At 49.7% G+C, this 25,780-nt stretch overlaps 1 protein-coding gene across 21 annotated transcripts in view; it reads right to left on the minus strand.

Moving 5' to 3' along the window:
* Nfasc (neurofascin) overlaps positions 1 to 9,845 on the minus strand; it is a 186,621-nt gene extending 176,776 nt beyond the window's left edge. For 18 of the 21 annotated variants that reach the window (XM_063271974.1, XM_017598650.3, XM_063271966.1 and 15 more), the window contains exon 1: positions 9,690 to 9,845. In XM_063271974.1, the coding sequence (XP_063128044.1) occupies positions 9,690 to 9,796 (107 nt within the window). In that variant the 5' untranslated portion in view covers positions 9,797 to 9,845. 21 annotated transcript variants of the gene reach the window in all.
* Positions 9,846 to 25,780: the final 15,935 nt, after the last annotated feature.

Consider the following 25,780-nt stretch of genomic DNA (forward strand, 5'->3'; position numbering starts at 1 on the left):
GAGCCCTCGCTCCAGACTAACAAAGAGCTACTCATGAGCATTTATTAAGGGTGGCTCCCAGCACACTGGGGTTCTGTAGGAGAAATATACAACCATAAGGTATCCCTTGAAAAGATGTGCACTCTGGTTTGAGAAATTGCTAGCACAGGGCAAGCCTAAGACCAGTGACCCAGGGCTATCATCAGGCAGGCACATCTTACCACAGATGAGACAGGCAGTCTGACGGCTATCAAGAAGCAAGCTTCTGCTTTAGCCTTTGACCTACCTATTGCTTGACACTGCTTTTCCTGTTCAGCCTCACCACCCCTCAAGCCATGCCTATTGCAGCCTCTGAACCGGATGAGAGTAAAGATTCCTAGAATTATTAGAATCAGAGTTCGGTCAAAGATAGACCCTTGCCTATCTAGTAGGTGCCAACAGCACTTCACCTATGTGCACTATCCCTGGGGCCAGGGCCATACACAGGACCGCACTTGCTCATTCAAAGCTCCAGAAAAATCTTGAACTGGGCCTTGGACATTTAGTCAGAATTAAGGCACCCTCCCTCTGCAGCAGAGGAGAGCAGGGTAAAGGGGTAAGCTGGCTCCCATTGTACAACAAGACAGGTTGGGGATGGGAGGACAAGGCAGCCACAAACTTCATACAGAAGCCCTCTCCAGCAGTGCCAAGCTCACCTTCATTCAAACATCCGCTTTTCTCTGTGCCCTAGGGATTATGGTATGTGGGGCCAAAAGCATGGGTAGTTGGCCTTGACCAAGGATTCTGACTGCACATGGAGCCGTAAAGTCTAGAATACTGGCTGCTACCCACGTGTGGCGACTTAAATTTGACCCAATTCAAAATTCAAGTCAACCTTTTTTTTTTTTTTAATTACACATTGTGGGGGAAATGCATGTGTCATAGCACATGTGTAGCAGTCAGAGGACATGTGGATCCCCGGAACTGAACTCAGGTCATCAGACTTGGAGGCAAGCACCTTTAACCAGTTCTCCCACCTCCAAAATTTAAATCTGGGACACACCTGTAAACCCAGATTTTAAGAGACATAAGGTGACGATTGTAAGTTCAAAGCAGGCTGGGCTACATGAGACCCCGCCTTAAAAGAAAAAAAAATTTATTCCAACCTTCAGTCGTGTGAGCCATTGTTCAAGTTCTTAGCAGCCACTCAGAACCAACAGCCACTATTTTGTGTGGTACAAATACAGGGCACTTCTAGCAGGAGTGTGAATAGAAAGTTCTGCTTTTAGCAAGCACGTGTGTATGGTCTTAGGAAACTCCTGTTTTCTCCAGGTCTGCAGGAGGGATGTCGGGTGCTCTGGAAGAAACTGAGGCAAGGCGGTACATTTTTCCAGGGGTCTCTCACACGGAGACTTTGAACTGACCCTTGCAGGCTCCCATTTGGGTGACCTTAACACACACACACACACACACACACAGTCACTCACACTCACACACGCACACACGCACACACACACAGTCATTCACACTCACACACAGTCACTCACACACACACTCACACACACACACACACACACACACACACACACACACCTGTACCCTCAGCGTGTTCTTCAAGGGACCCATCCCTTTGCTTTCCTCACAAGGATTGAGGAGTTAGATACTGTGACCAGTTGACTAATAAAAAGACTCACCCCCTGCCTTGTTCTAGTTGGTCTCACTTTCTGGATGCTTTAAGCGCGACTCTAAGCATTCTTTACTTTAAGCAAGCTTTGCTTTCACCTGGCCTCACACAGGAGGAGAAAATATGAACTTCACGTCAGCACTGCGGACAGCGACAAGCTCCTCTGGGCAGTCCAGAAAGTTTCAGCACTTCTCCCAACAGCTTTGCAGGAGGAAGTGCCCACCAGAAACCTCTAGAGGTGTATGGGGGTGTGGGTGGGTTGTGGGTGTGTGTGCATGTGTGTTTCCTGCCCAGTCCTCACACTTGACAACCTTGCTGTCTTGAAAGCAGGAGCCAGTTCAGTTAGGAAGCTTCAAAAGCCGTTCCCCACAAGGTCTCAAGGGAACCTAAAAGGCAAGTTTCATGCCGGTGGTCCTAGCTGTACATTCTGCTGCCCCAGGGTCCAGTTCATCATGATGGCCACAGCACTGCTTCCTCCCATGATTAAGACTTTTCCCTCTTTCCCTAAAAGAGCCACTGCCCAACCACTGCCTCTCAAGAGACCCAAGGCTGGAGAGATGTCTCAGAGGTTAAGAGCACTGACTGCTCTTCCAGAGGTCCTGAGTTCAATTCCCAGCAGCCACATGGTGGCTCGCAACCATCGGTAATGAGATCCGATGCCCTCTTCTGGTGTCTCTGAAGATAGCAACAATATACAAAATAAATAAATCTTGAGAGAGAGAGAGAGAGAGAGAGAGAGAGAGAGAGAGAGAGAGACCCAAGTCAGCCACACCACTCTTTAAAACTTCCCCATGGGCTGTAGTTTGCATTGATCGCCTCCCTTCTCTGATATCCCAAAGCACACCTAGTTTGCATGGTGCTTTAGGGCCCTAATTACACCACATCACCAGGGAGAGGTCAGGGCTGGATTATTCAGAGAATCCTGAGTAAATTCCCAACTCAGGTTTCAAAGGCTTCAGTTCCACTCAGTCTGTGATGGGAACTGGAAAGAGATCTGGTTTCTGCCCTTTCTTATTCCAGTGTAGGAAAACTGTTTATATCCTCAGAGGCATTTCCACCACCAACGTGAAAAGATACCCTCACACAGTGGGTTCTCCAACAACGGCCTGGAAGCAATGTCTGGAACACAGACTTCTGTCACCCAAGTGGACAAGCAGCCTGGAGCACAGTACTGACCCCACTGCTGACTGTGCAGAAGCCAGACAGACAATAACCCAAAGCCTAAAGTTTGATGCCCCAACTAAGCCAGTTGGTCTCCTAAGCCAATGCATTGCAAGAATGAGGGGGAAGCTAGCTTCAGACTTCGGCTCGACCGTCTGGTCCCTGTCAGAATGAGAGTTCTGATGCCTCCCCCTGTTTATACCCTATTCTGAGAATACTCACCTTTTCTATCTGCACACAGTGAGATACAGGGCGATCATTTTACACCTGCACAAAGGGAAGCTGCTGGGAATTTTTAATGGCACTTCCACCACAGATGAAGATCAAACTAGAAGAGGAATCCAGCTGGAAAAATTCCATCAACATAAGAGCACGCGTGCACATGCGCGCATACACACACAAACGTGTCCGAAACCTTAAAGAACTAGTAACAAAAGAGATGAGTTCTAAAACCCACTAAACTCAGTACTGGAAATTCCCATTAAATATTTGGGTTTTGGCTTTTGTTTGTTTTTTTTAATTGCTGTTGGAGTCAACTGGCTGGCATCAGTAAAAGATGGGGAATTCTCATGACTGGGGAAAGTCCTCAGAATTGGTCTGCCAGCCATTCACTCTCATCCTGGAAAAAAATCAAAAGATCTGGGGGCCAAACTTAGCATCTGGTCAGCCCATCCCAGCTGGCCTGATCTGCATCCAGCAAGGTTTGTTTAACACATGAAGCCAGAACTTTGCCATCCCAGGGGGCTTGCCTGGGATAGCCACGTTAAGTGCTCAGAGAAGCAAGGCAGGGAGACCCCACTATGGCCAGGGAAGAGGAAGAAAGAGTCCCATATTTGGGGTACTTGTTTTCTCCTAACAGCCCTAGTCAGTGAATTTTCAGTTTCCTTTCCTAAGACCCACAGCAGATACTTGATCTCAGAGGATAAAGGCCAGAGCCATAATCCATAAACGGTATAGCACGCACTGTCTGAAACTGGTGAATGTCCTTTACATCTGAGCACAGGGACAGGGTCTTAAAAGCCTCGGTGTTGCTGTAGGGAGATGGCATGCCCCTGACCCAACAGCAGAAAAAAGCCAGGCGCTGCTAAGAATGGCCACAATCTCATTTCAGGGCAGAACTAGGCAGGAAACTGAGGATGTGGTGCTGGGTGGGGCAGGTAGACCACATGGAGGGTAGTAGTCCTCCTCTTGCAGCCTTCCTCCAACTGTAGGTGCCCAGGACTTACCCTAAGACCAACAGAGACACCCTCCCTTCCAACCCCAGAGCTAATCTGGGGCTTTTATCTCGTTAACTTTGTTTATGGTGATCCTGTAAGAGGTTCTGAAGTCCTCCAAGCCCCTCTCTAATTAAATTCATTACAACAGATTGGGGCTTTCTTTCTGGGTCTCAGAAAAATTAACAACACAATTAGCATCATAATGATGAGAGAGAGAGGGATTGCCAGGGAGGGGGAGGGGCTGAGGGGGGAGGGAGGGAGGACAGGAGCAGGTGAAGGAAGAGAGGCAGCCCAGGAGGCAGCTGCTTCTCTGAGGAGGGAGCTGCAGGAGGAGAGAGGATGACCCCTCAGTGCCCCCTGAGCACTCCAGTTCTTTTCTTTTGAGAGAGTCAAGACAGCAAGAAATTAATCAATGACACAAATCCCAGAGATGAGGATTCACAGAAACCTTCCAATTTGACAAGAGAAAGAAACACAGTTAAGTCCTGTCAGTAATAGGACCAGAGGCCCAAATAATGTCTCCTTCCTGCCTCTCTCTCTCTCTCTCTCTCTCTCTCTCTCTCTCTCTCTCTCTCTCTCTGTGTGTGTGTGTGTGTGTGTGTGTGTGTGTGTGTGTGTGTGTGTGTGCCATAAGGGGTGGGGCCCAGGGAAGGGGGAAACAGACAAGGTGAGGCAGAAAACCAGAAACTGCCAAGTGTTTGCTTCTCCCTTGGATGGGTCTCCCGTGTGACTTCCAAGGCTGAGCAGTTTCTATCCTACCATGTCATCTCCCTAAAATCCCCTGATGCCCCTTCAGCCTGAGCTAACTGAGAGATCACAACTTCCTCAGAAACATGACAGTCTAAGTTTGAGCACAGTGCTGGGCACAGTGTTGCTCACGAGGTGTTTCCTGTGCCTTCCATTTCTATGTCTTTCAGGAAACAGGAGGTGCCCAACATGCACTCTGAGCCACTCTGGTGCAGCGCCCATTCCTTTCACTTCTGTACTGTTCTACCAGAGTTTGGAAGCGCAGGCTCACATGTAAAAGAGATGCACAGCTTTAGCATCAAACATGAAGGTCTAAAGTCCAGCTCTGCAAACTCACCCACTCTATGATCTTCAGCCAGCAACCACCTCTGAGGAGTCTGTTGTTATCTGTAAAACTGAGTCCTGAAAACACCTGTTTTTGCGCATTTTTATGAGGATCACGTGAGAGGGTACAGATAAAGCACACAGTAGGGCACCTAATACACAGTAAGCCTTCAACAACGTAGACTACTACACTGTGCTGCTTATGTTTCTTGGCTGACCTCAAGAGAGCGGCTCCAGAGTTCTCAAACTGGCTGGACGGTCTGGCAGATGCCCTGGATCAGCAACACTGAAAAGTGCCTACTTAAGCTCTTAGGGCAGCCATTGGCTTCCGGGCTCCCCTGATGTCCCAGAAACCAAGCCATAAGCATTCAACCTGTGCCCTGCAGCAAGGCCTAGCTAGGCCTTCTCTGGTCAGTGAATCAGTGAGTTCCCTCTGGTCAGTGCTCAAAGGCTTGCCATCAAACTCCTCTAGCCAAAGCAGGCAAACTATCTAGTCAAAGAGTTTTGCTATCACTGTAGGTTCTCCATCCACTGGGACCCCTCAGTCATGCTCCTAGAGTAGCAAGAACTCTTCGACCTTTGTTACAGCATTTCTTCCGTGACGTTTTGGGATAATTCCACTTCTTTCCAATGCATCACGCAATATCTTGCACAGGTCCTGACACAGCTCAAAGCTCAGGACACTCGATGTGTGGGAACAAGAGAGGCTACCCTCATGGATGAAAGTGTGTCTCTGCTCTGGCTCTTTTACCAGTGCATCTATGGAGGTTGGAGATAGCCTGATCAACTGCATAACTTCTAAGGATTTCCCCCTATTCCTCTTCAACCTCCTCGCAGATGGACATATGTGATGACTCCTGCCTGATTCTGACCTCCTATGTACACGTAAGACCCTCCCCATGCATGCAGCAGTGCTCACTGTGCTTCCTTGCCTTCTGAGCATGACTGTGTGCAAAACTCACTATTCCTCCAACAGACTGGGAACTCCCTGAGGACACTCACGCCTTGCCTTTGAGTGGCTCTGACATCTCAAGCCCTTACGGACCATACTTTGCCCCTAGAATACATGTTCGTGGGAGTTGGGATTAGGAATGTAGCCCCCACCTTGTCCCAGAGCTCCCTATGGATGCTTCTCCGTCAAACTGCAGGGTTCAGCTGCACACAGCACAACCAAGTTCTGGCTGCTTAGGCTGAGGAACTGATAGCACCTTGAATCTCACCTCCACCCCCAGCCTTTCCCAGGCAGCCAGCAGCGTCAAGATCAGCTCTGAGCTACCATTCCAGATGGTTGTGGGCAAGAGGGACTGGTACCAGTGGGATTTGGGATCCTGTCTGCCCAGTCTCACTCAGGCATATCTGTGTGTATCTCCCTCTTCCATTACACCAGAGCTCTGAAAAGACGAAGCTCTGTCCTTGCTTTCCCTCTCTGATCTCAGTGGCAGCATTCGCAGGGCTTAATGAGCATCTGAGGCAGGAGTAAAGATGAACCCAGTCTTGCTTTAGTTTCCCTCCTTCAGCCTCCCTCAATCAAACACAGTAAGGCCAGGACCATTCTGCCCCTTCCTTCCTGACTCCCTAAGGACTTCTGTTTCTAAGGACAGAGGGAAATGCACACAACTGTTGGATGGCTTCAGAGATTTCCACACCTCTGTCATCCAAAGCAGCCTGGGAGAGAATTATGGGGCCAGAAGTGAGGAGCAAACTGCGACAGATGCCTGGAGAAATCCTGTCCCAGAGTCGCCGCAAAAACAAGACCCTCCTGAGATCTGCCCCACCTCAAAGCCAAAACTCAGATCTCGGCCCCCACCCCTGACCCGCTCAATGTGCCATGAAAGGACCAGTGGCTGTAAGCAGAGCCTGCTCCAGTCCACAGGGAGCCACTCCTGCATCCAGCTCCACCTGAGCCAGCCAGTGAGGTAGAATTCGCAGGTCCTGCCCCTGCTCTCCGGGGAGCTGGCTCTGCTGTTGGTATGCCTGGATTTAACTCTCTGTAGCTTTTCTGCTGCCAAACAAGGGGGCAACGGGTGAGATTCGTGGCAGAAAACTGGGAAAGATGTAGGCTGTTATCAGAAGCCCCATTTAACCTGAGCCCCAATCAAGCACTTCAACGTCAGAGCCTTGATCCAATCAGCTCCCGACAACAGCTGCAGGTGATGCTTCTCTGATACCAGGAAAAGCTGGCAGACCGGAGGCCCTGATGCCAGGAGACGCTTCCCACCCTGCCCCCATAGGCGACGGGGAGGGGACAGAGAAGGGTGACAAAGCCGGCATAGCCAGTCGCCCAACAGCATGTGTCCTGGACAGACACAGTCTGAAGGCCATACAGAATTAACCACATCCCACGTCTCAGTCAGCTCTGTCCAGCCCCTCAGTGCCCAAAGCAAGAGCCTCTGGGGGGAAACAGTCAGGGCCAGACTACAGTTTGTACCTAACCTCCCCTGTTAAGTCAAGGATTTTAGAGGAGTCTCTGAGACAGGAGATTGGGAAGCCAGCCCCTATTTCACAAAAGGCAAATATAATTTCTTGGGTTTCGTCTCTTTTCTCAGTAATACCATATTCTCTCTCTCTCTCTCTCTCTCTCTCTCTCTCTCTCTCTCTCTCTCACACACACACACACACACACACACACACACACACACCCCTTCAGCCTAATCCAAAGACTAAGGGTAGATAATTGTCTCCTCTGAAAAACCAGCTTAGTCAAGACAAAAGGTAAAGTGAACTGGACAGGAAGGTGATCCCTCCTCCTCTCATCTGCCTCCTGCATGCAGTTCCACTTGATCCAGCATCCTTGGTCAAAGGGGAGGACTGAGCTCTGCTCCTTTCCTCTGGCTGCCCCCACAGCCTCATCTGGTAGGACCCTAGTCCCCAGGGTCTTCCTTGCTCCACCCCCCACCCCAGCAGCTTCTACAGAGGCTTACGTTCTGTGGGATCTGAACCTGCTGTGTCTCTGCCCCTATCCAAACCACACATTTCCTGTGCACCCAGGTCTCAAAGCCTGTGGCCTGCCCTTGCCTTACTGGAGATTGGATCTGGGCCCAGCAGGGCTCACCTCAGTTCCAAGGTTAGAGGAGACACACCAGGGCCCTATCAGGAAAACAGAAAGGGAAGAAGGGGAATATTGTCATCCTTTCTTCTAGAGCTAGAGGAGGTACACACACACACACACACACACACACACACACACACCATATACACACTCATACATAAAACACACATACATGCTCACACACAACACACACTCATACACAATATATACATTCATACACAACACACACTCATACACAACACACACACTCATGCACAACACACATATACACACACTCATACACAACACACACTCATACACTCACACATGCGCGTGCACACATGCACAACTCAGCCAGTAAGCGAAGGGAGGAACAAATAGCAGACCTTGGCTCAGGGAGTGAGGGGACTGTTGTGGGACCAGAGTCTCCGTGATTCAGCACTCTGACCACTCCCAGCCCTGTCGTGGGCCACACTCATGACCACTCCTGGATGCCAGAGTGCTGGCTTGAAAGCTGAGGAAGAGTTGTTGCTAAGACCCCCTACTCTCAGGCCCTCCAGCAAGGTTTCTCTGCCAGGCCTTTGCAGTCTAGGACTCAGGACAAGTCCCAGGAGCTTGAGGGCCATTCCCTTGGACCTGCCTCTTTCCCCAGCCTCATGCCTTTCCAGAGCCAATCTAGGAAGCAAATACGAACAGTTCCAAGAGAGGAGATGAGAGGAGAGAAGTGGACCACACAGAGGCCTACAAACCCGAGTATCTCTCTCTGACAGCTATGAACAGGCTCAAACATGCAGCAGAGGGCTTTAGGGGGGTTGAATCCACAACAGTCAACACCTGGCCGGCAGAGTCCTAGGCCTCTGTGGCAGAGTAGGACGATGCATGGGTGGATAGACTGAGTCGGAACCCAGTCAGCAGTCTCCCCACCACCACGAAGGGCAGGCGGGGAAGGTGATGAGCAGTAGGCCGGCTAGGAACCAAGGAGAGAAGAGAAGCTGTTCCAGGGGGAGTGTGCGGGATGAGCAAACAAGGAAGCCAATGAGAAGGGGTTGGGATGGGGTATGAAGATGGGGACCATGGAGGATAAACTGGAAAGGAGCTAATGGAGACCAGCACTACGCAGGGCCGCCGGGTGAAGAGAGAAAAAAGGGTGAGGGAGGGCAAACAGAGGGGCCACGGGAGAGGCAGTCAAACATAGGTGGAGTGGAGAACTGAAAAGTGAGGTGTGCAGAGAGGAAACACAGGGGCCGGCAGGACTCAATTGGTGAGGCTGAGACAGAGAGGAGAGAACGAGCGAGGGAGAGGGTTGGAATATGGGATGTTGCCAGCCGAATCTGAAAGGGTATTGGGGTGGAGAAGACTGAGAGCTGGAGAGGGAGGCATTGCCAGAAACCGGTGGGTTTCGAGCAGGTGGCAGTGTAGAGAGAAAAAGGCACAGGGATGTGGATGGAGGGGGATGGGACAGGTCGGGGGGTGCAGATGGACTGAATAGGGCGGAATCGAAGGGGGTGCCGCTGGTTGGGCCTCCGCGACCGGGTTCTGCTACCCTACCGGGTGCCCGCGCTCACCTTACCTCCAGGAGCTCCAGCTCCAGCCCTGGGCGCAGTCCCAGATGTCTGCTCCCGGCGCCGCCACTTCGCCCGCGTCCCCTGCAGCAGCTCTCGCCGCCAGCCGCCGCATTAGGGCAGAGACTAGCCCGTGCGCGCCCCCGGGCGGCCAGCGCGTCCCCGACGGCCTGCGTGCTCGCCCCCGAACCCCTCCCTGCGTACGAGTTGCCGGGACCAGGACCCAGAAGCACGGAAGGATGCTCAGGTGCCACAGTCCGCCCAACGCGCCTAAGGATCAAGTTGCAGAGCCAGAGGCTGGGAACCCTATTTTCTTCCTTGATTTTGGATGCTTCTTCAGGAGAGTGGCTCTCCTGAAGAACCGGGAACCAGAACTGTTGCGGGTCTGTCCTGTAAATAACCCCATTATGAGTTTTTAGGGGCAGGAATTTGTCCACAGCTTTGGAAAGTCTAGCTCAGCAATGCTTATGGCCAATCCTCCAAAAACTTCCATTGAGTTGTCCATCTGAAGCTAACAAGGAAATAAACTTGAGGAGTCTGCAGGCGGGTCTTGTTTTAAAATTGTGAGAATTGTGCTGCCCTGAGGGAGACTCAGGGCACTGTCCCAGACTTGAGTAGAAAAACCTGGAACTTGGAGACCACACATCCAAATGTTAGCCCTGTCTCTGCGACTGAGCCGGTATGGGCATGCAAAGTGGGCTGTGCCTTCGCTAAAATGCCTCCCCCTTGGTAGACCTCAGCTAATGTGCACAGGCAGAGACCTGTGCCCTTGGAAGCTTCTAATTCAGCTCCCTGCCCAAAACTACAACCCCACTAGGCAGCCCCACTCTGAGACTTCTTATATGCTCACACCCAGGTATCACTTCCACTTAGACCTGAACCCACCTGCCAGCCTCAGTATCCCCTCCCCCGCCCACCCGCACCCCACCTCTGCCTGTGGGCACAGGAAAAGAGAAGATAGAGATTCCCCTCCTTCCCCTCACATAGCCTGTGCTCAGTAAAGGCTCATCTGCCCACTGACAAAATGGCCTCTCTTCAGCTAGGGGCTTCCAACCCAATAGCTGCAGATGGGAGGCAAAGACTACCTCAGCAGGCAGGGAGGGAGGCCAGTTTTGAAAGCCTGGAAGCAAGCTTGCCCCGAGGTGTCAGAATCCTGGGCAATTTTTCTTTCAAGGTTCCTACAGATACAAAGCATCAAGTCACTCAAAACCAACTTCAGCATCACTCTGGTGTTAGTCCTGAGAATGAGACTTCACCCCACCAGAACCAGGTAATACCAAGGAGCTAGTCAACCCAACCAGAGGGGCAGGGGAATCAAGGTCTGGAAAACTCAGAAGAGGAAAGTGTGGGTGCTATTCCTGGACGCTAATAAGTCCCAGACACCTGACAGACTCTTAGAAGACTTAGAGGAAGGCTCAGGTCTGTGTGTAGGCAAGGGCTCCCTGACACCCCCTGTGATGGTTTACATATGATTGGCCCAGGGAGTGGCACTATTAGATTGGCCCAGGTGTGGCCTTGTTGAAGAAAATGTGTCACTGTGGGGTGGGCTTGTAGACCCTCCTCCTAGCTGCCTGGGGATGCTCAGTCTGTTCCTGGCTTCCTTTGGGTGAAGATGTAGAACTCAACTGCCTGGATGCTGCTATGCTGCCACCTTGATGATAATGGACTGAACCTCTGAACCTGTAGGCCAGCCCATATTAAATGTTGTCCTTTATAAAACTTACATTGGTCCTGGTGTCTTTCCACAGCAATAAGACCCTAACTAAGACACCCCCATTTACTAAAAGCATCGAGTGGTGGTCCAGGGAATAAAGAATTCTCCCTGGGGTTGGGGATTTAGCTCAGTGGTAGAGCGCTTGCCTAGGAAGCGCAAGGCCCTGGGTTCGGTCCCCAGCTCCGAAAAAAAAAAAGAAAAAAGGAAAGAAGAGAAAAAGAAAAAAAAAAAGAAAAAGAATTCTCCCATCCTAAGAAGCCAGTTCCCTGCATCTTACTGTGTGGATCCCCATAGCAGCAAGGGACAGCTGTCTTCTGTGGTGCATAGTGACTGTGGTGTCTACTCTAGAGGCACCTGCTCCAAGTGTCATCCTCACTGTATCAGGAAAAAAAAGAGCAATTGCTTTTTTATTGTTTTTGTAAAGATTTAATTATTTTATTTCACATGTGGGATTGTTTTGCCAGCATGTGCAGTGCACCAAGTGAGTACAGTACCCAAGCAGATCAAAACAGTCTCTCTCTCCCCCCTCCCCCATCTCCCCCCCCTCTCTCTCTCTCTCTCTCTCTCTCTCTCTCTCTCTCTCTCTCTCGTCTACAAGCACCCCTCTTCCACAGACTTTCAAGGAGGAATAGGGATACAGGCAGCTTTGTCCATTATTGATGGAGAATTAACTTGGGACAGCCTTTGGGAAACCAATTTGGCAGGATCACTGAGACTCTAAATGCCCCTGCCATCAGTACCATTTTTAAGAATCTGGTTGGAGAGATGGCTCAGAAGTTAAAAGCTCTTCCTGCTCTTGTAGAGGACCAGAGTTCAATTTCCAGCACCTCTGTCAGGAGTCTCACAATCACCTGTAACTTCAACCCCAAGGCATCTGACACTTCTGGCATCTGTGGGCACTTGTGAGTGTGCATGCACACACATGTGTGCGCACACACACAAACACATGCGTACACAGTCACAACACACACCAACACATACACTTACACACAATTGCGCTCACACACAAACACATACACCCATATACACACATACTCATGCCACACACTCACACCACACTCTCTCTCTCTCTCTCTCTCTCTCTCTCTCTCTCTCTCTCACACACACACACACACACACACACACACACACACACACACACACTAACAGCAATTTAAAATAATACAAATAAATCTTTAGAAAGATAATCTGGCCTGCAGAAACGTGGGCACAAGCTACGGAGGTGTGCAAATGCCGAGGCCCTTCCTGTGATCATAGGAACATAGTGACTTGACCGTGATAACTCATGCAGAGGGAGGGGGAGCCCTCAACACTGATCTTGCCAAAGGACATCCAGTTATAGCATGTAGACTGTTTTCTCTTGCTGGTAGAAAATCAAAGCAAACTGGGACAAGGATAGGAACGAGAGGAAGTAATGATGGCCTGGTCCAGATTAGGAGACTAGGTCAGGGTTATAAGGGGCCCAGAGGGACCCAATCTTTGCTGAAGCCTTTCATATACCAAGTCTTTTATCACTTATGGTGTGATGGATTGTTTTACCCGCTCAGTAATGAGGGAAGAGGCCTGAATGGCTCTAGGGAGCTGCTGCAGGGGAGGGTGAGGCAGAGGATTGACCTGAAGGCCCTTGCCTTGTTTGCTCTTGGTTTCTGACCAGAGTGCCCTCCCTGCCCTTTAGACCACAGGTGTCTCCTGGGCATCTTGGACCATACAGTGTGTGCTAGCAACTGAAGCCTGAAGGAGTCCAGCTCTGCCTTCCAAAGGCCAGCATCATCACCATACTCCCCGCTCCTGGCAACAAAACAAAGTGAGAGAGTCCCACAAGGACTCTGACAGCCCAGCTGCTAAGGCCCCGGCACCCAACACAGTGTCCCGGGACAAGCCAGAGCTGTCCCAGCTTCCACTGAGACAGGATGGCTGGATGTTGCTCTGGGCCCCACCACTGCTAAGGGCAGCCATGTTGCTTAGCTCATGAGTCACTTGCCAAGCATATGCCTCAGGCTTTCAGAGGCAGAGTCTTCTCCGAGAGTGTGGAGTAGGTGAAATATCATTCCTGCTGGGGCCAGGCAGTGAAGGGAGGCGGTGAGGTGGGAGGAAAGGGAAAGAAAGGGGAGGGTAATGGAGGGAAGGGAGGAGAGTGGAAGAGAAGGCAGTGAACATGAGAAACTCAGAACTGCCTTCCCTGCCCTGCTCTGGCCTATGCCCCTGTTTCTAGGGCAACAACACACTGTGAGGAACTGCCCTGCATCTCTGAGTGGGCATAGCTGCACTGTGAGAGACCGTCCTCACAGCTGTCCAGCATAAGGGCTTGGAATGTGACAGAGTTTGCGTGCACACCTCTGTTGGCAGCAGCCTCCGGTGAAGAACCCAGCAGGAGAAGCCTGGCTGTGTACTCTCTAAATACATAAAGCATGGCTTTCTGGAGGCCTCGGAGCATAGATATCTCAGCAGCTTGTCTCACAGATCTGACTCTGGACAGAGGCTGAGCAAGGTCTCTTGTTAGCTGAGAAACCCAGCACCAACCCCTATTGAAGGAGCTATTCCTCTGCCACCCATGAGGCTCACTTGTAAACCTCGAACTGAGGCTAGGAAGGCTAAACGAGGAGGACAGCATGTTTGAGATCAGCCTGGGTTCCAAAGCAGGGTTCTGGCTCAAAGGACAGAGGGAGGCTCTCCTGCTCAAGCCGTCTGGCCTTTGGCCATGGTAGCAGACTTTACACTGCCAACCACAAAGATAGCGATTGCGTCAAAAGCAAGTGGTTACAGAACAGCAGAGCTTCTGGGATCTCTTGCCTGCTTTATCTTTATGGCATCACCCTAATTTAAGACACAGCCGGAGCATCTCCTAGTGAAAGTCTCTTACCTTGCCAGCCCCACCCTCTTCTGTGCTGCAGCAAAAGGGAAGACAGTACCCTCTTCCTGGCATTTAGCATGCCGGGTGTCTCGACTATGAGTGTCCAGGAGTGGAGGACTGTGTTCCGGTCTGTATCTGCAGGGCTGAGCTCAGCACACCGGTTACAGTGGACGCTCCATTGGCGCTGCTGGGTCATGCATGGAACCGTGAATGAGATCAAAACTGTTACAGTAATGGTGACCAGAGCTTAAATGCACACTAAGTAAAAACAAAACAAAACAAAAAGAAACAATCCAGCCAAACCAAAACAAACAAAAACAAAAACAAAACCTCACCAAACCAACCAAACAAAAACCCTCAGCCCTACATCCATAGTGGCCATACCTACCTTAAGTGCACAAAAGCCATATATAACTATTGGTTATTACATTGGACAACCCAGACTGAAGAACAACACAGAAAGCATTGGACTACTTCATGACAAGCATTCCTGGGAGTTTTACTGTGCCAACCTGCACAGCTGTTCACGGAGGATCTGATGACAGGTCTTGTGGCTGGTGACAGGATAGCTCTAAGTCAAACCACCAGTAGTCTAAGATAGATATCTAAAGCCATATCATTTAAGTATGTCCCCCAGTGAATGAATTACAAATGAAGTAAAGGGTTTTTCTTAAAGGTGTGTCGGCCTGTGTGGGGGGTGGGGGGGTGGGGGGGTGGGAGGTGTGTGTGCTCTCACGTGAGTGACAGCTCAGAATTCAGAAGACAGTGTTAGATGCTATGATGGTTTGTATAGCTTGGTCCAGGGAGTGGCACTGTTGGGAGGTGTGACCTTGTGGGCATGGCCTTTAATACCCTTGACCTAGCTGCCTGGGAGTCAGTATTCTGCTAGCAGCCTTCAGATGAAGTTGTAGATCTCTCAGCTCGTCCTGTATCAGGTCTGCCTGGGTGCTGCCATAGTCCGGCCTTGATGATAATGAACTGAACATCTGAACCTGTAAGCCAGCTTCAATTAAATGTTGTTCTTATAAGAGTTGCCTTGGTCATGGTGTCTGTTCACAGCATAAAACCATAACTAAGACAGCTGCCCTGGAGCTGAAGGTACAGGAAGCTATGCTGTGCTGGGGACTGAACTTGGGTCCCTTGCGAGAGCAGCATGTGCTCCTGACCTCTGAGCTGTCTCTCCAGTTGATGATTGGGTATCGTGAACTAGATAAAACACGAAGCAGAGGCAGGAAATAGAGATTTGACTCTTCTCATCTCTGTGACCATTTCACTGGCATGTGAGATGCTCATTGCTTTCCTGGGGTTATTTCCTCAAGAAATAAATACTGTAGACAGAAGCTTGGGACAGAAACACAGGCAAATAAAGTGTCTGTATCCACGGAACAGCATTCAGGGACACATGGGCACAGCAGCTGGTGATATTCCAGAAAGTGAACTTTATGAGGCCCTTCCCTATGGCCTTCCAGGAACCATGGGAGTGTGGTGTGTGACCATCACAGAACTTCGGCCTCCTCAGGTGTCATGCCAGCGCCACCAGGATTATGAAGAACTTGTTGGATGGAACCTTGGTCTCAGGGCCCCATGTCCTCTTCTGTAGCTGTGATTCCCCTCAATGGTCAATGTCCCTTCTGCCCTGTACCAGACACCACATGCTAGGGGGAAGGAGAGAACTCTTTCTTTCACTTTATGGTGCTAGCCCTAGTCCATTCTGCTAATGCCCTATCCACTCCCACACCATTCCTGCCGGTTGCTGGTATTGGAAGAGCCAGTCCTAGAGTAAGAGTCACAGCTTAGTCAACCTGCTAGCCAGGTTGTTTAGTGATTAGTGCTGATTTAGCAGCACAGAACCCCTGGGGCTGGGGGTGACAGGAGAAGGCACCTGCTTTAAATCCTGAATTTCAGGTGTGTAAGCTGAGCATCTGAGCTCGGTGGCCTGAGCAGGTGGGTGGCCTCTCCTTACCCCACGGACCCCAGAGCAGCTCCATCCTGCAGGTGAGATGGTGTGTGCTTCTAGAATGTGTCAATTCTTCACAACTGCAAGCTGTTTGCTCGGGCTTCTCTTTAAGGGACCTCCAAGATGTAATTAGCAGCAAAGAATTCTCTATTAAATAACATGGCTTTGTAAATAACATATTCTTCGTCAGTCCCAGAAGTCTAGAGCTGGGAAAAGTCATTGGCTTGCTAAGCAACAGAGACTTGGACCAAGGTCTCATCTTAGCTCGGACTGAGCTAAGCTGGGCCCCATCCTTTCAGGCAAGAGAGCATTTTTAATGAGTTGATGAACAGTCACCAGCTAAGGAGAATACAAAAAGCTTCTGAGCCATTTTTTCATGGGAGTATCAAGTACCATGAGCAGGTGGGAGCTCCCTGCAGAAGGTGAGGGTGTAAGGAGGGGAAGGAACGAACCCCAGATAGTGTTTCCTCTGGGCCTCACAATGACCAGATTTAAAACTCCAAGAACTTCTCACCTGCACCCCCTGGGCTCTGTGTGTGTGTGTGTGTGTGTGTGTGTGTGTGTATGTGTGTGTGCACATGTTTTGTGTGTGTGTATGTATGTGTGTGCACATGTTTTGTGTGTGTATGTATGTTTGTGTGCACGTTTTGTGTGTGTGTATGTGTGTGTGCACATGTTTTGTGTGTGTGTGTGCACGTTTTGTGTGTATGTATGTGTGTGTGCACATGTTTTGTGTGTGTGTGCACGTGCATGTGTGTATGTATGTGTGTGTGCGCATGTTTTGTGTGTGTGTGTGTGTGTGTGTGTGTGCGTGCAAAGAAGTCCTGTTTTCTATGTTGTCTTCCCATTTCTGTGGTGTAAAATTTCCCACAGAGGTCAGTTTCAAAGTCCTACCATATGTCACTCTATGTCGAGTGGGGAGATCTGTGTCACACTGATGCTTTCCATTTCTACCTGTCAGGTTCCAGGAACAGAAAGAACCTTGAGATCAGAGCCAGGGGCAAATGTAAAGTGACTAGAAAGTAGTGAGCTAAACCGTTTTGAAGTTGGGGGCCTTTGTGCATGCTAGGCAAATGTCCAGCAGCTGAGCTACACCCCAGCATCACTACTGTTTAATTTGCATTTGCTCAATTGTGAGGTTCTGCATTTTAATTCCTAGTAAGGGCTCTGTTTCTGAAGCCCCTCAAGGCTCCTGGTGTCGGTGGCTGGCTCGGTCAGCTGGTTTGAGCTAGCTCCCACACACGCTTGCCCTGCAGCCACTCATTCACACACGTGTCCCTGTGAATGTCATTTCCAGTTTAGAATGTCTGTGTCAGGGCTTCCAGAACTCATTCAGTGTGGCAGGGGCTTCTTTAGGAAAATGAGGGACAGAAACATCAAACAGGTTTGGCGACCCACACCTACCCACATAATGGCTGTCCTGTCACCTTCCAGAAGCTGTCCTTTCTAGAACGGGTCCTAAATGCCAGCATCAGCATCTCCTCCCGATGCCGGTGACAGCACAGAGTCCCTGGAAGCCAGCCCAGGCCCTTCCTTTACCACTGTCCTGTGCAGCCTGCTGACTCAGTGGCCCTGGGTCTGGATGGTAGCTTCCTCTCCAACCCACCTCTCATGCTTCCTTTCCTAGAACATGCTCTCCCTGCTTCTTAAAGAAGGGAGAGGACAGCCCCAAGGCTGACTTGCCTGTGTCTAGCAACAGAAAAGGCAATGGAAGCCTGGGGCCAAACGAGGTTAGAGCAGGCCTTTGCTGCTAGCAAAGGTTTGGGTGATGGGAGAGGATGGATGGAACAGATTCTGGGTGGGGCTGTGTGCAGGCCCAGGCTTTCCCACTGTGTGCTGTCAAAACAGGACATGTGTCTATGGGTCATCATAGTCACTGGGGACAGGAGTGAGATAGAAGAGAGGTTTATAATCTGATTAGTGAGTAATTACATTTTTTTATACTAAAATAAAAGCAGCTAGCGGGGCATGGAGCAGCTAGCTCCCAGCACTGGTCTGCAGAGTGAGTTCCAGGACAAACAGAGCTACACAGAGAAACTCTGTCTCATGGAAACAAACAAAAACAAACAACAACAACAACAAATGGCTAATAGGTCGGACTTACTGTGTGCCTGTCTCTGGTTCTGGAACTGGATGCATGGGAAACACATTGAGTCACTAGGACCTTCCATAATGAAAACACACGAACAGAAGACGGAACAGAAGCTTTGCCCATAGACAGTCGGCAAGCTGAGAAGCAGGATTGAAACCTCTTTGGTCGGGTTCTAGTGTCTCGTCTTCAACCACAAACAGTATGCCCTCAAGCACGTGCAGGCTGCGGTAGAGAACGGTGTGTGCTTTGAGGATTTGGACAATTGCTTCTTTTCCTGGGCTACGTGGCAGTGGTGGGGAAGGGACCCTGGGGTAGTTAGTAAATGGCTTTTCTGTCCCTCCACATAGGGGGCAAATTGAAGGAGTGAGGGTACCTTGGACTAGAGAGATGAAGTCTCACGTGGGTCTTAGGAACTGTGGGAGGGATCTGTCTTTCCACACCTGGGCCTGGCAAACCCTCTACCATGTCACTGGCATTCAGGGGTCACCCAAGGAATAGACAAGGGGCTGGGAGTGGCCAGGGAGAAAGGTCACAGTGAAAGTGTAAGCAATGGCCCTGGTGAACTTGCTTCGATGAGAAGAGAGAGGGGCTGGGGTGAGAGCGGGCAGGAGAGCATTTTTCTGCGATCTGGCCAACGGAACCAGGGCAGGGTGCTCGTTCACTCGCTGTCTCCTGCCCTACATCCTGCCTTTGAAAGTTTCTGGAGGTTATTTTCGTTTGCCAGTAATAAAAGGAAATCTCTTCTAAGGAAAGTGGAGCTGCAGGAATGGCCCAAGCTCCTCTCACCCAAAGCTATTCAGGACAGCTGTGCCCTTTCTAGGCGTCCTTGCCTGCAGCTGGCAGACCACCTCCAGGTTGTGAGGCATTTGATAAGCCCTTCAGAAGCTATGGAGTAGGCAGTGTGTGGCTTACTGCTTCCATTTTATACGGAGGGGACTGATACCTGGGGCCGAGGTGGGGCTCGCTAGAGCCTCGAAGTCCCTGAGCCGTGTCTCCGTGGGGTGGGTTTAGAGTGAATGTTTACCTGGGGTCTCATGAAATCATTGCTGAGTAACTCTTATGACCAAGTCACAGTTTTTGGAACCATAAATGGTTATGGGGTGGTGGATGGTGGGCACAGGTTATCACATTTTGATTTCTGTGACAATTAAAAAAAAAAAAAAGACAAAATCAAAGCAGGGGAGAAAGGAAGGGCTTGTTTCAGTTTACCGTTCCAGGCTCCAGTCCAACATAGCAGGGATGTCAAGGCGACAGAAACTTAAAATACCTACACACTTCAGATCCACAGTCAACGGCAGGAAGAAGCAAATACATGCATGCATGCTTGCTTACTCAGTTTCTCCATTTCTTATGCAGTTCAGGAACCCCTGCCTAGGGAATGTCACACCCACACTGGGCTGGGTCTCCCCACATGTATTACCCTTACTAAGGCAATTCCTAATCCATATTCCCATAGGCCAACTCAATGTAGACAATCCCTAGCTGAGACTCCCTTCCCAGGTTACTCTAGGCTATGCCAAGTTAACGATTAAAACTAACCATCACACAAATGGAACTGGGGTACCCCGATTGGATGACAAGTTCCATCAGCTGTGCTGACCCAAGAATGGGGACAAGCAGAGACTGGAAGCCCCGGCACACTGATCTGTATCGGCTGCTTATAAATGTGCTTACACTGGTAGCCTCCAGCCTGGGAGAAACAGATGTGCGCTCCAGCTGTCCTCTCTCAGTGAGGACAATGTGGCTGTGTTTAGCTTCGAGTCATGACATATAGCCATGCACAGAGAACACTGCCAGCCACAGAGGCTCCCCCAAGCCTTGGGGTCAGGGTTTTCTACTGGGGGCAAAATGCGTAGGCATGGCTGACTGCCCAAACAACTGACCTTGGACTCCAGTCCCTCCAAAGGGCCATTTGAAATCATCAGATGCCACCATCAAGGGCCCACCTTGCTAGAATGTCAGAATACACGGTGTGGTCCAAAACCTTGAGGTAAATAAGGGTGCTCTTATGAGGCTGAATGTTGCAAGGGTTTGGAGGTCATCTCCTGGCAAGACTTAATCCTGTCTTTAGGGAGATTAATCCATAGGCTTCGTAAGGAACAACCTAGTCACCGGGGCATTCTAGACTGAAGAAATTCAGAGTTTCTTTTCCTCGTGGCCCTTTGCTTTGTAGGTCTAGGCTCTGCTATTGAGAGATCTATTGTAAAATCCAGTCCATGTCTAGTCCCCAGAGCCTGTAGGCCTCAGGAAGGATGGAGGATGCCCAAGTGCATAGCATGTCTCTCTATGGACCCTTGTTATGGGACGGGCAGCCCCATTTCTTTCTTTTTTTTTTTTTCTGGAGCTGGAGACCGAACCCAGGGCCTTGAGCTTGCTAGGCAAGCGCTCTACCACTGAGCCAAACCCCCAACCCCCAGCCCCATTTCTGAGTGCTGAGCCCTGCTTTAATATCAGGCAGGAACTGGTTTCTCTGCCTTGTCCTCAGGCTCGCTCTTCTCTGGGAGTCTCTGGCATCAACACCTTACTTGCTGTTGCCGGCTGTCTCTGGGACAGTGGGGTTCGAGCCTTGTTGACTGTCTCTTGGTTGCTGTCTCTGGGACAGTGGGGTTCGAGCCTTGTTGACTGTCTCTTGGTTGCTGTCTCTGGGACAGTGGGGTTCGAGCCTTGTTGACTGTCTCTTGGTTGCTGTCTCTGGGACAGTGGGGTTCGAGCCTTGTTGACTGTCTCTTGGTTTGGACTCTGCAGATCCCCTGGACTTCTCATTCCTACACTGATTGCCCTTGGCTGCTGCAAGTGTTGCTCCCTCTGACCTACCCAGCACCTGCAGAGAAGCTCTGTTACCCCCTTCGGTCATCACTGTCAAAGTCAGTCATGCCATAGCCTAGGCTACGTCATCGTGCTATGGGGAGGCGACCAGCCAGGTTTTATCCAGTGCTCTGCAACAGCGAAAGTTCAAAGCTCTACACTTCCAGGGACCCACAAAGAAATGCCGTAGTAGAGCGTTGTATCTCGGTGGTCAATCGGGTGCTTTATAAAGGGCTCTGCTCATAGCGAAGCTCTGAGCCTCGAGCTTCCCAATTTCTTCCTGGGGCTGGAGGGACTCAAGGAAATGTGGGCGCCAATCCTTAAGAGCAACCTTTGGGTCAGGTACGTCTGCAGTGAGGTGTGTGAATCTTCACAGGGAGGCCGAGATCCTCTCCCACTCTCTCCTCAGCCTCGCTCAGCTCAGCCTTCACCACTTACAAGGTACACAGAGTGTTCAGTTTCTGAGTACATGAAATATTTCCAAGTATTACTTACCTGCATCTCAATGTGTGTCTCGTTCACTTATTTACTCCTAATGATCTCCCCAATCCATGGCGTATGCTGCCTTAGTGCGTGACCTGCCTTGGGCTGCAATCCTTGCCCCTTGGTTCATCCATGTCATAGTTAGTGTGCTGGTTTGAGTGAGAATGACCCCCGTAGGCTCATATATTTGAATGTTTGGTCATTAGGAAGTGGCACTACTTGAGAAGGATTAGGAGGTGTGACCGTGGCGTAGGCGTGGCCTTGTTGGAGAAAGTATGTCACTGGGGGAAAGGTTTGGGGGTTTCAAAAGCCCAGTCTCTCTCTCCCTTTTGCCTGAGAGCCAGATGTGAATTCTGGACTGTACGCCAGCCCTAATTGCATGGTTTTTTTTCCTTCTTTTTAATAAGACTTGCTGTGGTCATGTTGTCTCTTCACAGCAATAGAACAGTGCTTAGAGCAGTTGGCCATCATAAACAACTTTCCCCTCAAATATCCGGAAGGATGTGAGCACTTTCTTCCACCCCTCTAATCCAGTTTTCTTCTCTGAGGAGCACACAGAACCCAAAGCAGGTGGTTGACACAGAAGTCACTGTGGAAGCATGTGGGTGCACAGGACAGCCTGTGGGGAAGAGAACTGAGTGAACACAAGGCAGAGTCATGACATCAGTTTATCAGTTCTGGGCGTGTGGCTGTCGTCCTGCCAACCAAATCCTCAGCTTTAGAAAAGGGAAGCTCTCCAACCTGCTGACCATCAAATCACCAGGGAGCTTTTAAAAATACAGATTCTGGTGTGGAAAGGCTGACACAGTCCAGAAACCCTGTACCTTTTAAAAGTCCTCACTCTAGCAATAAACCATGGACAAGAGAGGAGGAGACAGAGCTCGAGAGGAGAAACATTTCTGCACAGCTCTGCACAGTAAGGGTCTGGTGCTGACGCCAGTGGATCGAGATGCACACAGAATGATCTAAACCAGTGGTTCTCAGTCTGTGGGTCTGAACCCCCTTTGGGTATCACATATCAGATATTCTGCATGTCAGATATTTATGTTCCAGTTCACAACAGTAGCGAAACTACAGCTGCGAAGTAGCAATGAAATGATTTTATGGTCGGGGGTTGCCATAGAAAGAAGAGCTATATTAAAGTGTTGAAGTGTTCCAGTATTAGAAAGGTTGAGAACCATTGGTTTTGACTAAAAACAACTGCTCAGAAATTAGAGAGCTCAGTTGGGGATTTAGCTCAGTGGTAGAGCACTTGCCTAGCAAGCGCAAGGCCCTGGGTTCAGTCCCCAGCTCCGGAAAAAAAAAAAAAAAAGAAAAAAGAAATGTAAATAAGAAATAGCCAAGTTAATACAGATGGAGGAAAAAACTTATATATTAAAAAAAAGAAATTAGAGAGCTCACCAGGAAACTAAATTCACGCACTAGGACGCACTAGGATGTAGCTCAGTGGTGGAGCGTGTGTGTTGCATGTGGCAGGCCTTGGGTTTGATTCCTAGTACTGTCATCCGCTTAAAAGCTAGGTCACTCTAAGGAAGGAAAAGGGGGCGGAGAGATAGACACGAGACACACAGAGGACAAAATGTAATATAGCAGGTGGAACTCCAATTAGCTCAATAAAACATTAAGTGTAAGTAGATTAAATTCTCCAAAGACAAAGATTGTCAGGCTGGACAGTGACAGCTGAAGAGGTCAACACCTATTTGTGTGTGTGTGTGTGTGTGAGAGAGAGAGAGAGAGAGAGAGAGAGAGAGAGAGAGAGAGAGAGAGAGAGAGGAGGGAGAGAGAGGGAGGGAGAGAGAGGGAGAAAGAGTGAGAGAATTAGAGAAAGAATCAGAGAAAATGATGCAGACACAAGCAGCTTCAACAACACTACACACCGAGAGGACCTGAGAGATCTGTATGAAATCCTTTCTTTCGCTAGAACACATTTTCTCCTCCAGTGATCATGGAGCAGGAAACCAGGACCACTCTACGCTAAGCCAGGAAACAAGCCTCAACTGCACTCCTGGGCATTTATGTCAGAAAGCGTAAACTTACGTTTAAACAAAAACCTGCCCACAAGCATTCCAGCAGCTGTGGTGGTTCGTATGAAAATGGCCCCCATGGACTCACAGGGAGTGGCATCCTTGGAGGTGTGGCCTTGTTAGAGTAGCTGTGACGCTTGAATCAAGCCCAGTTTCTCATTCTCTTCCTGTTGTCTGTGGATCCAAATGTAGAACTCTCAGCTCCTTCTCCAGCACCATACATGCCTGCGTGCCACCATGCTTCCTGCCATGACGATAATGGACTGAACCTCTGAACTGTAACCAGCCCCAATTAAACGTTGTCCTTTATAAGAGTCGCCGTGGTCATGGTGTCTCTTCACAGCCATAGAACCCTAAGATGACAACTTTGCCTGTCATAGCCAGAAGATTAACACAAGGCATCCTTTCATAGGACAGTGCTTACAAAAACCACATTTTATAAATATTATTTTGAAACACCTGAAAATGTCGCCACCCAGACACCACTCTGGCTCCTACTCTGGCGAGCATCCCGCTAACAACTCACGCTCATCTACGCACAGATAAGTGTGTACTTCCAGAGTTTTCTTTCTTCTCCCCCAAATGATTCTCAGAGGAGTGCATGCAGCCAAGACTCCTGGTGATTCTGGATGACTCTCTTCTTTAGGGAAGCTGATGGCGTCCACTCCAGTACCAGGAAGTGGGTACTTCAGAGAGGGTCTTATCACCTGTTCTTCTGTAAGATTTTCACACTCTACATTTTTTGGAAATTAAATTTGAAAATTAAAACTAACTCCATTTTGATGTTATTTATATTTTCCCCACTAAAAATACACAATTCGGGGGCTGGAAAGGTGGCTCAACAGGTAAGAGTCTATTAGATGCCCTGCCAGAGGAGCTGGGTTTAATTCCCAGCACCCATCTATAAAAGCTCACAATTATTGGTAACTCCAGTTCCAACACCTTCTTCTGGTCTCTGTGGGCATGAGGCACACACGTGGTCTACAAACATACATGCAGGCAAAACATCCATGTGCATAAAAAAAATTAGAAATACAAGAAGTCGTGGTGGCCATCTTCCTATGTCTAATATTTAGTGCCTTATATTAAATTCCTATCAATAGAATGTCTAGGTTGGTGGACTTGATTGTTTAAATTATTTTGTTTTGTTTTATATGTTTTGAGACAGGGTCGTGGATACCCCAGGCCTACTTCAAACTTGCTCTAGCTGAAGGTGACCGTGAGCTTTTGACCCCTGCCTCCGACTCCTTAGTTGCTGAGAGCAGAGGTGAGCGCCACCTGCCCACCTCATTCAGCGCTGGAGGCGGGATTCAGATTCCTAGCAAGCTCTATACCGGCGAGCTACCTCCCCAGACACACTCAACTTAAAACTTTATTTTTTTTAGATGACAAGGTACCCTCTGGGAAAATCATGGTGGCTGTATCTTTCCACTACTGTTCACCTAGTGCGTTAGAGTTTAGCTTCATTGCTGTGAAGAGACACCATAACCAAGGCAATTCTTATAAAGTATAACAATGAATTTGGCCTGGCTTACAGGTTCAGAGGTTTAGTCCATCACCATCGGGGTGGGAAGCATGGCAGGGTCTAGGTAGAGATGGTGTTGGGAAGGCGCTGAGAATGCCACACCTTGATCCACAGGAAACAAGAGGAGACTGTGACCCCCACTGGGCATAGCTTGGGGATATGTAAGACCCCAAAGCCTGTCTCCACGGTGACACACTTCCTCCAACAAAGCCACACATTCTGATAGTGTCACTCCCTGTGGGCTAACTCTCTAAACACCGAGCCCATGGGAGCCATACCTATTCAAACCTCCACGCCTAGTAACACCGTACCAGGAATAACTGGGTTTTAAAGAATCAGCTAAAACTCAAACTTTAGAAGTAATTTCCAGAGTCACTAGGATGGCTCAGGGGATACTTGCTTAACAGACCTGATAATCTGAGCTTGAACCTCAGAGCCCACGTTAGAAAGAAAGGACACAGGGTGGGGAAGGGGCGGGGGGGAGGGGGGAGAAAGAACACTCTCAAAAGTGGTCTTCTAGTCACGTGTGAACAAAAGATGGAGCCCAGGGTTGCCTAGTGAAGGTTGTGGTAGATTCGGGCGCGGGAGGACCTGGGCAAGCACCGGCAGCTGGGGAGGCGGCCATAAGCTGCCGTCATTCTGCTGAGT

The sequence above is a fragment of the Rattus norvegicus genome, chromosome 13 (genome assembly GCF_036323735.1).
Source record: "Rattus norvegicus strain BN/NHsdMcwi chromosome 13, GRCr8, whole genome shotgun sequence".
Lineage (NCBI taxonomy): Eukaryota > Metazoa > Chordata > Mammalia > Rodentia > Muridae > Rattus > Rattus norvegicus.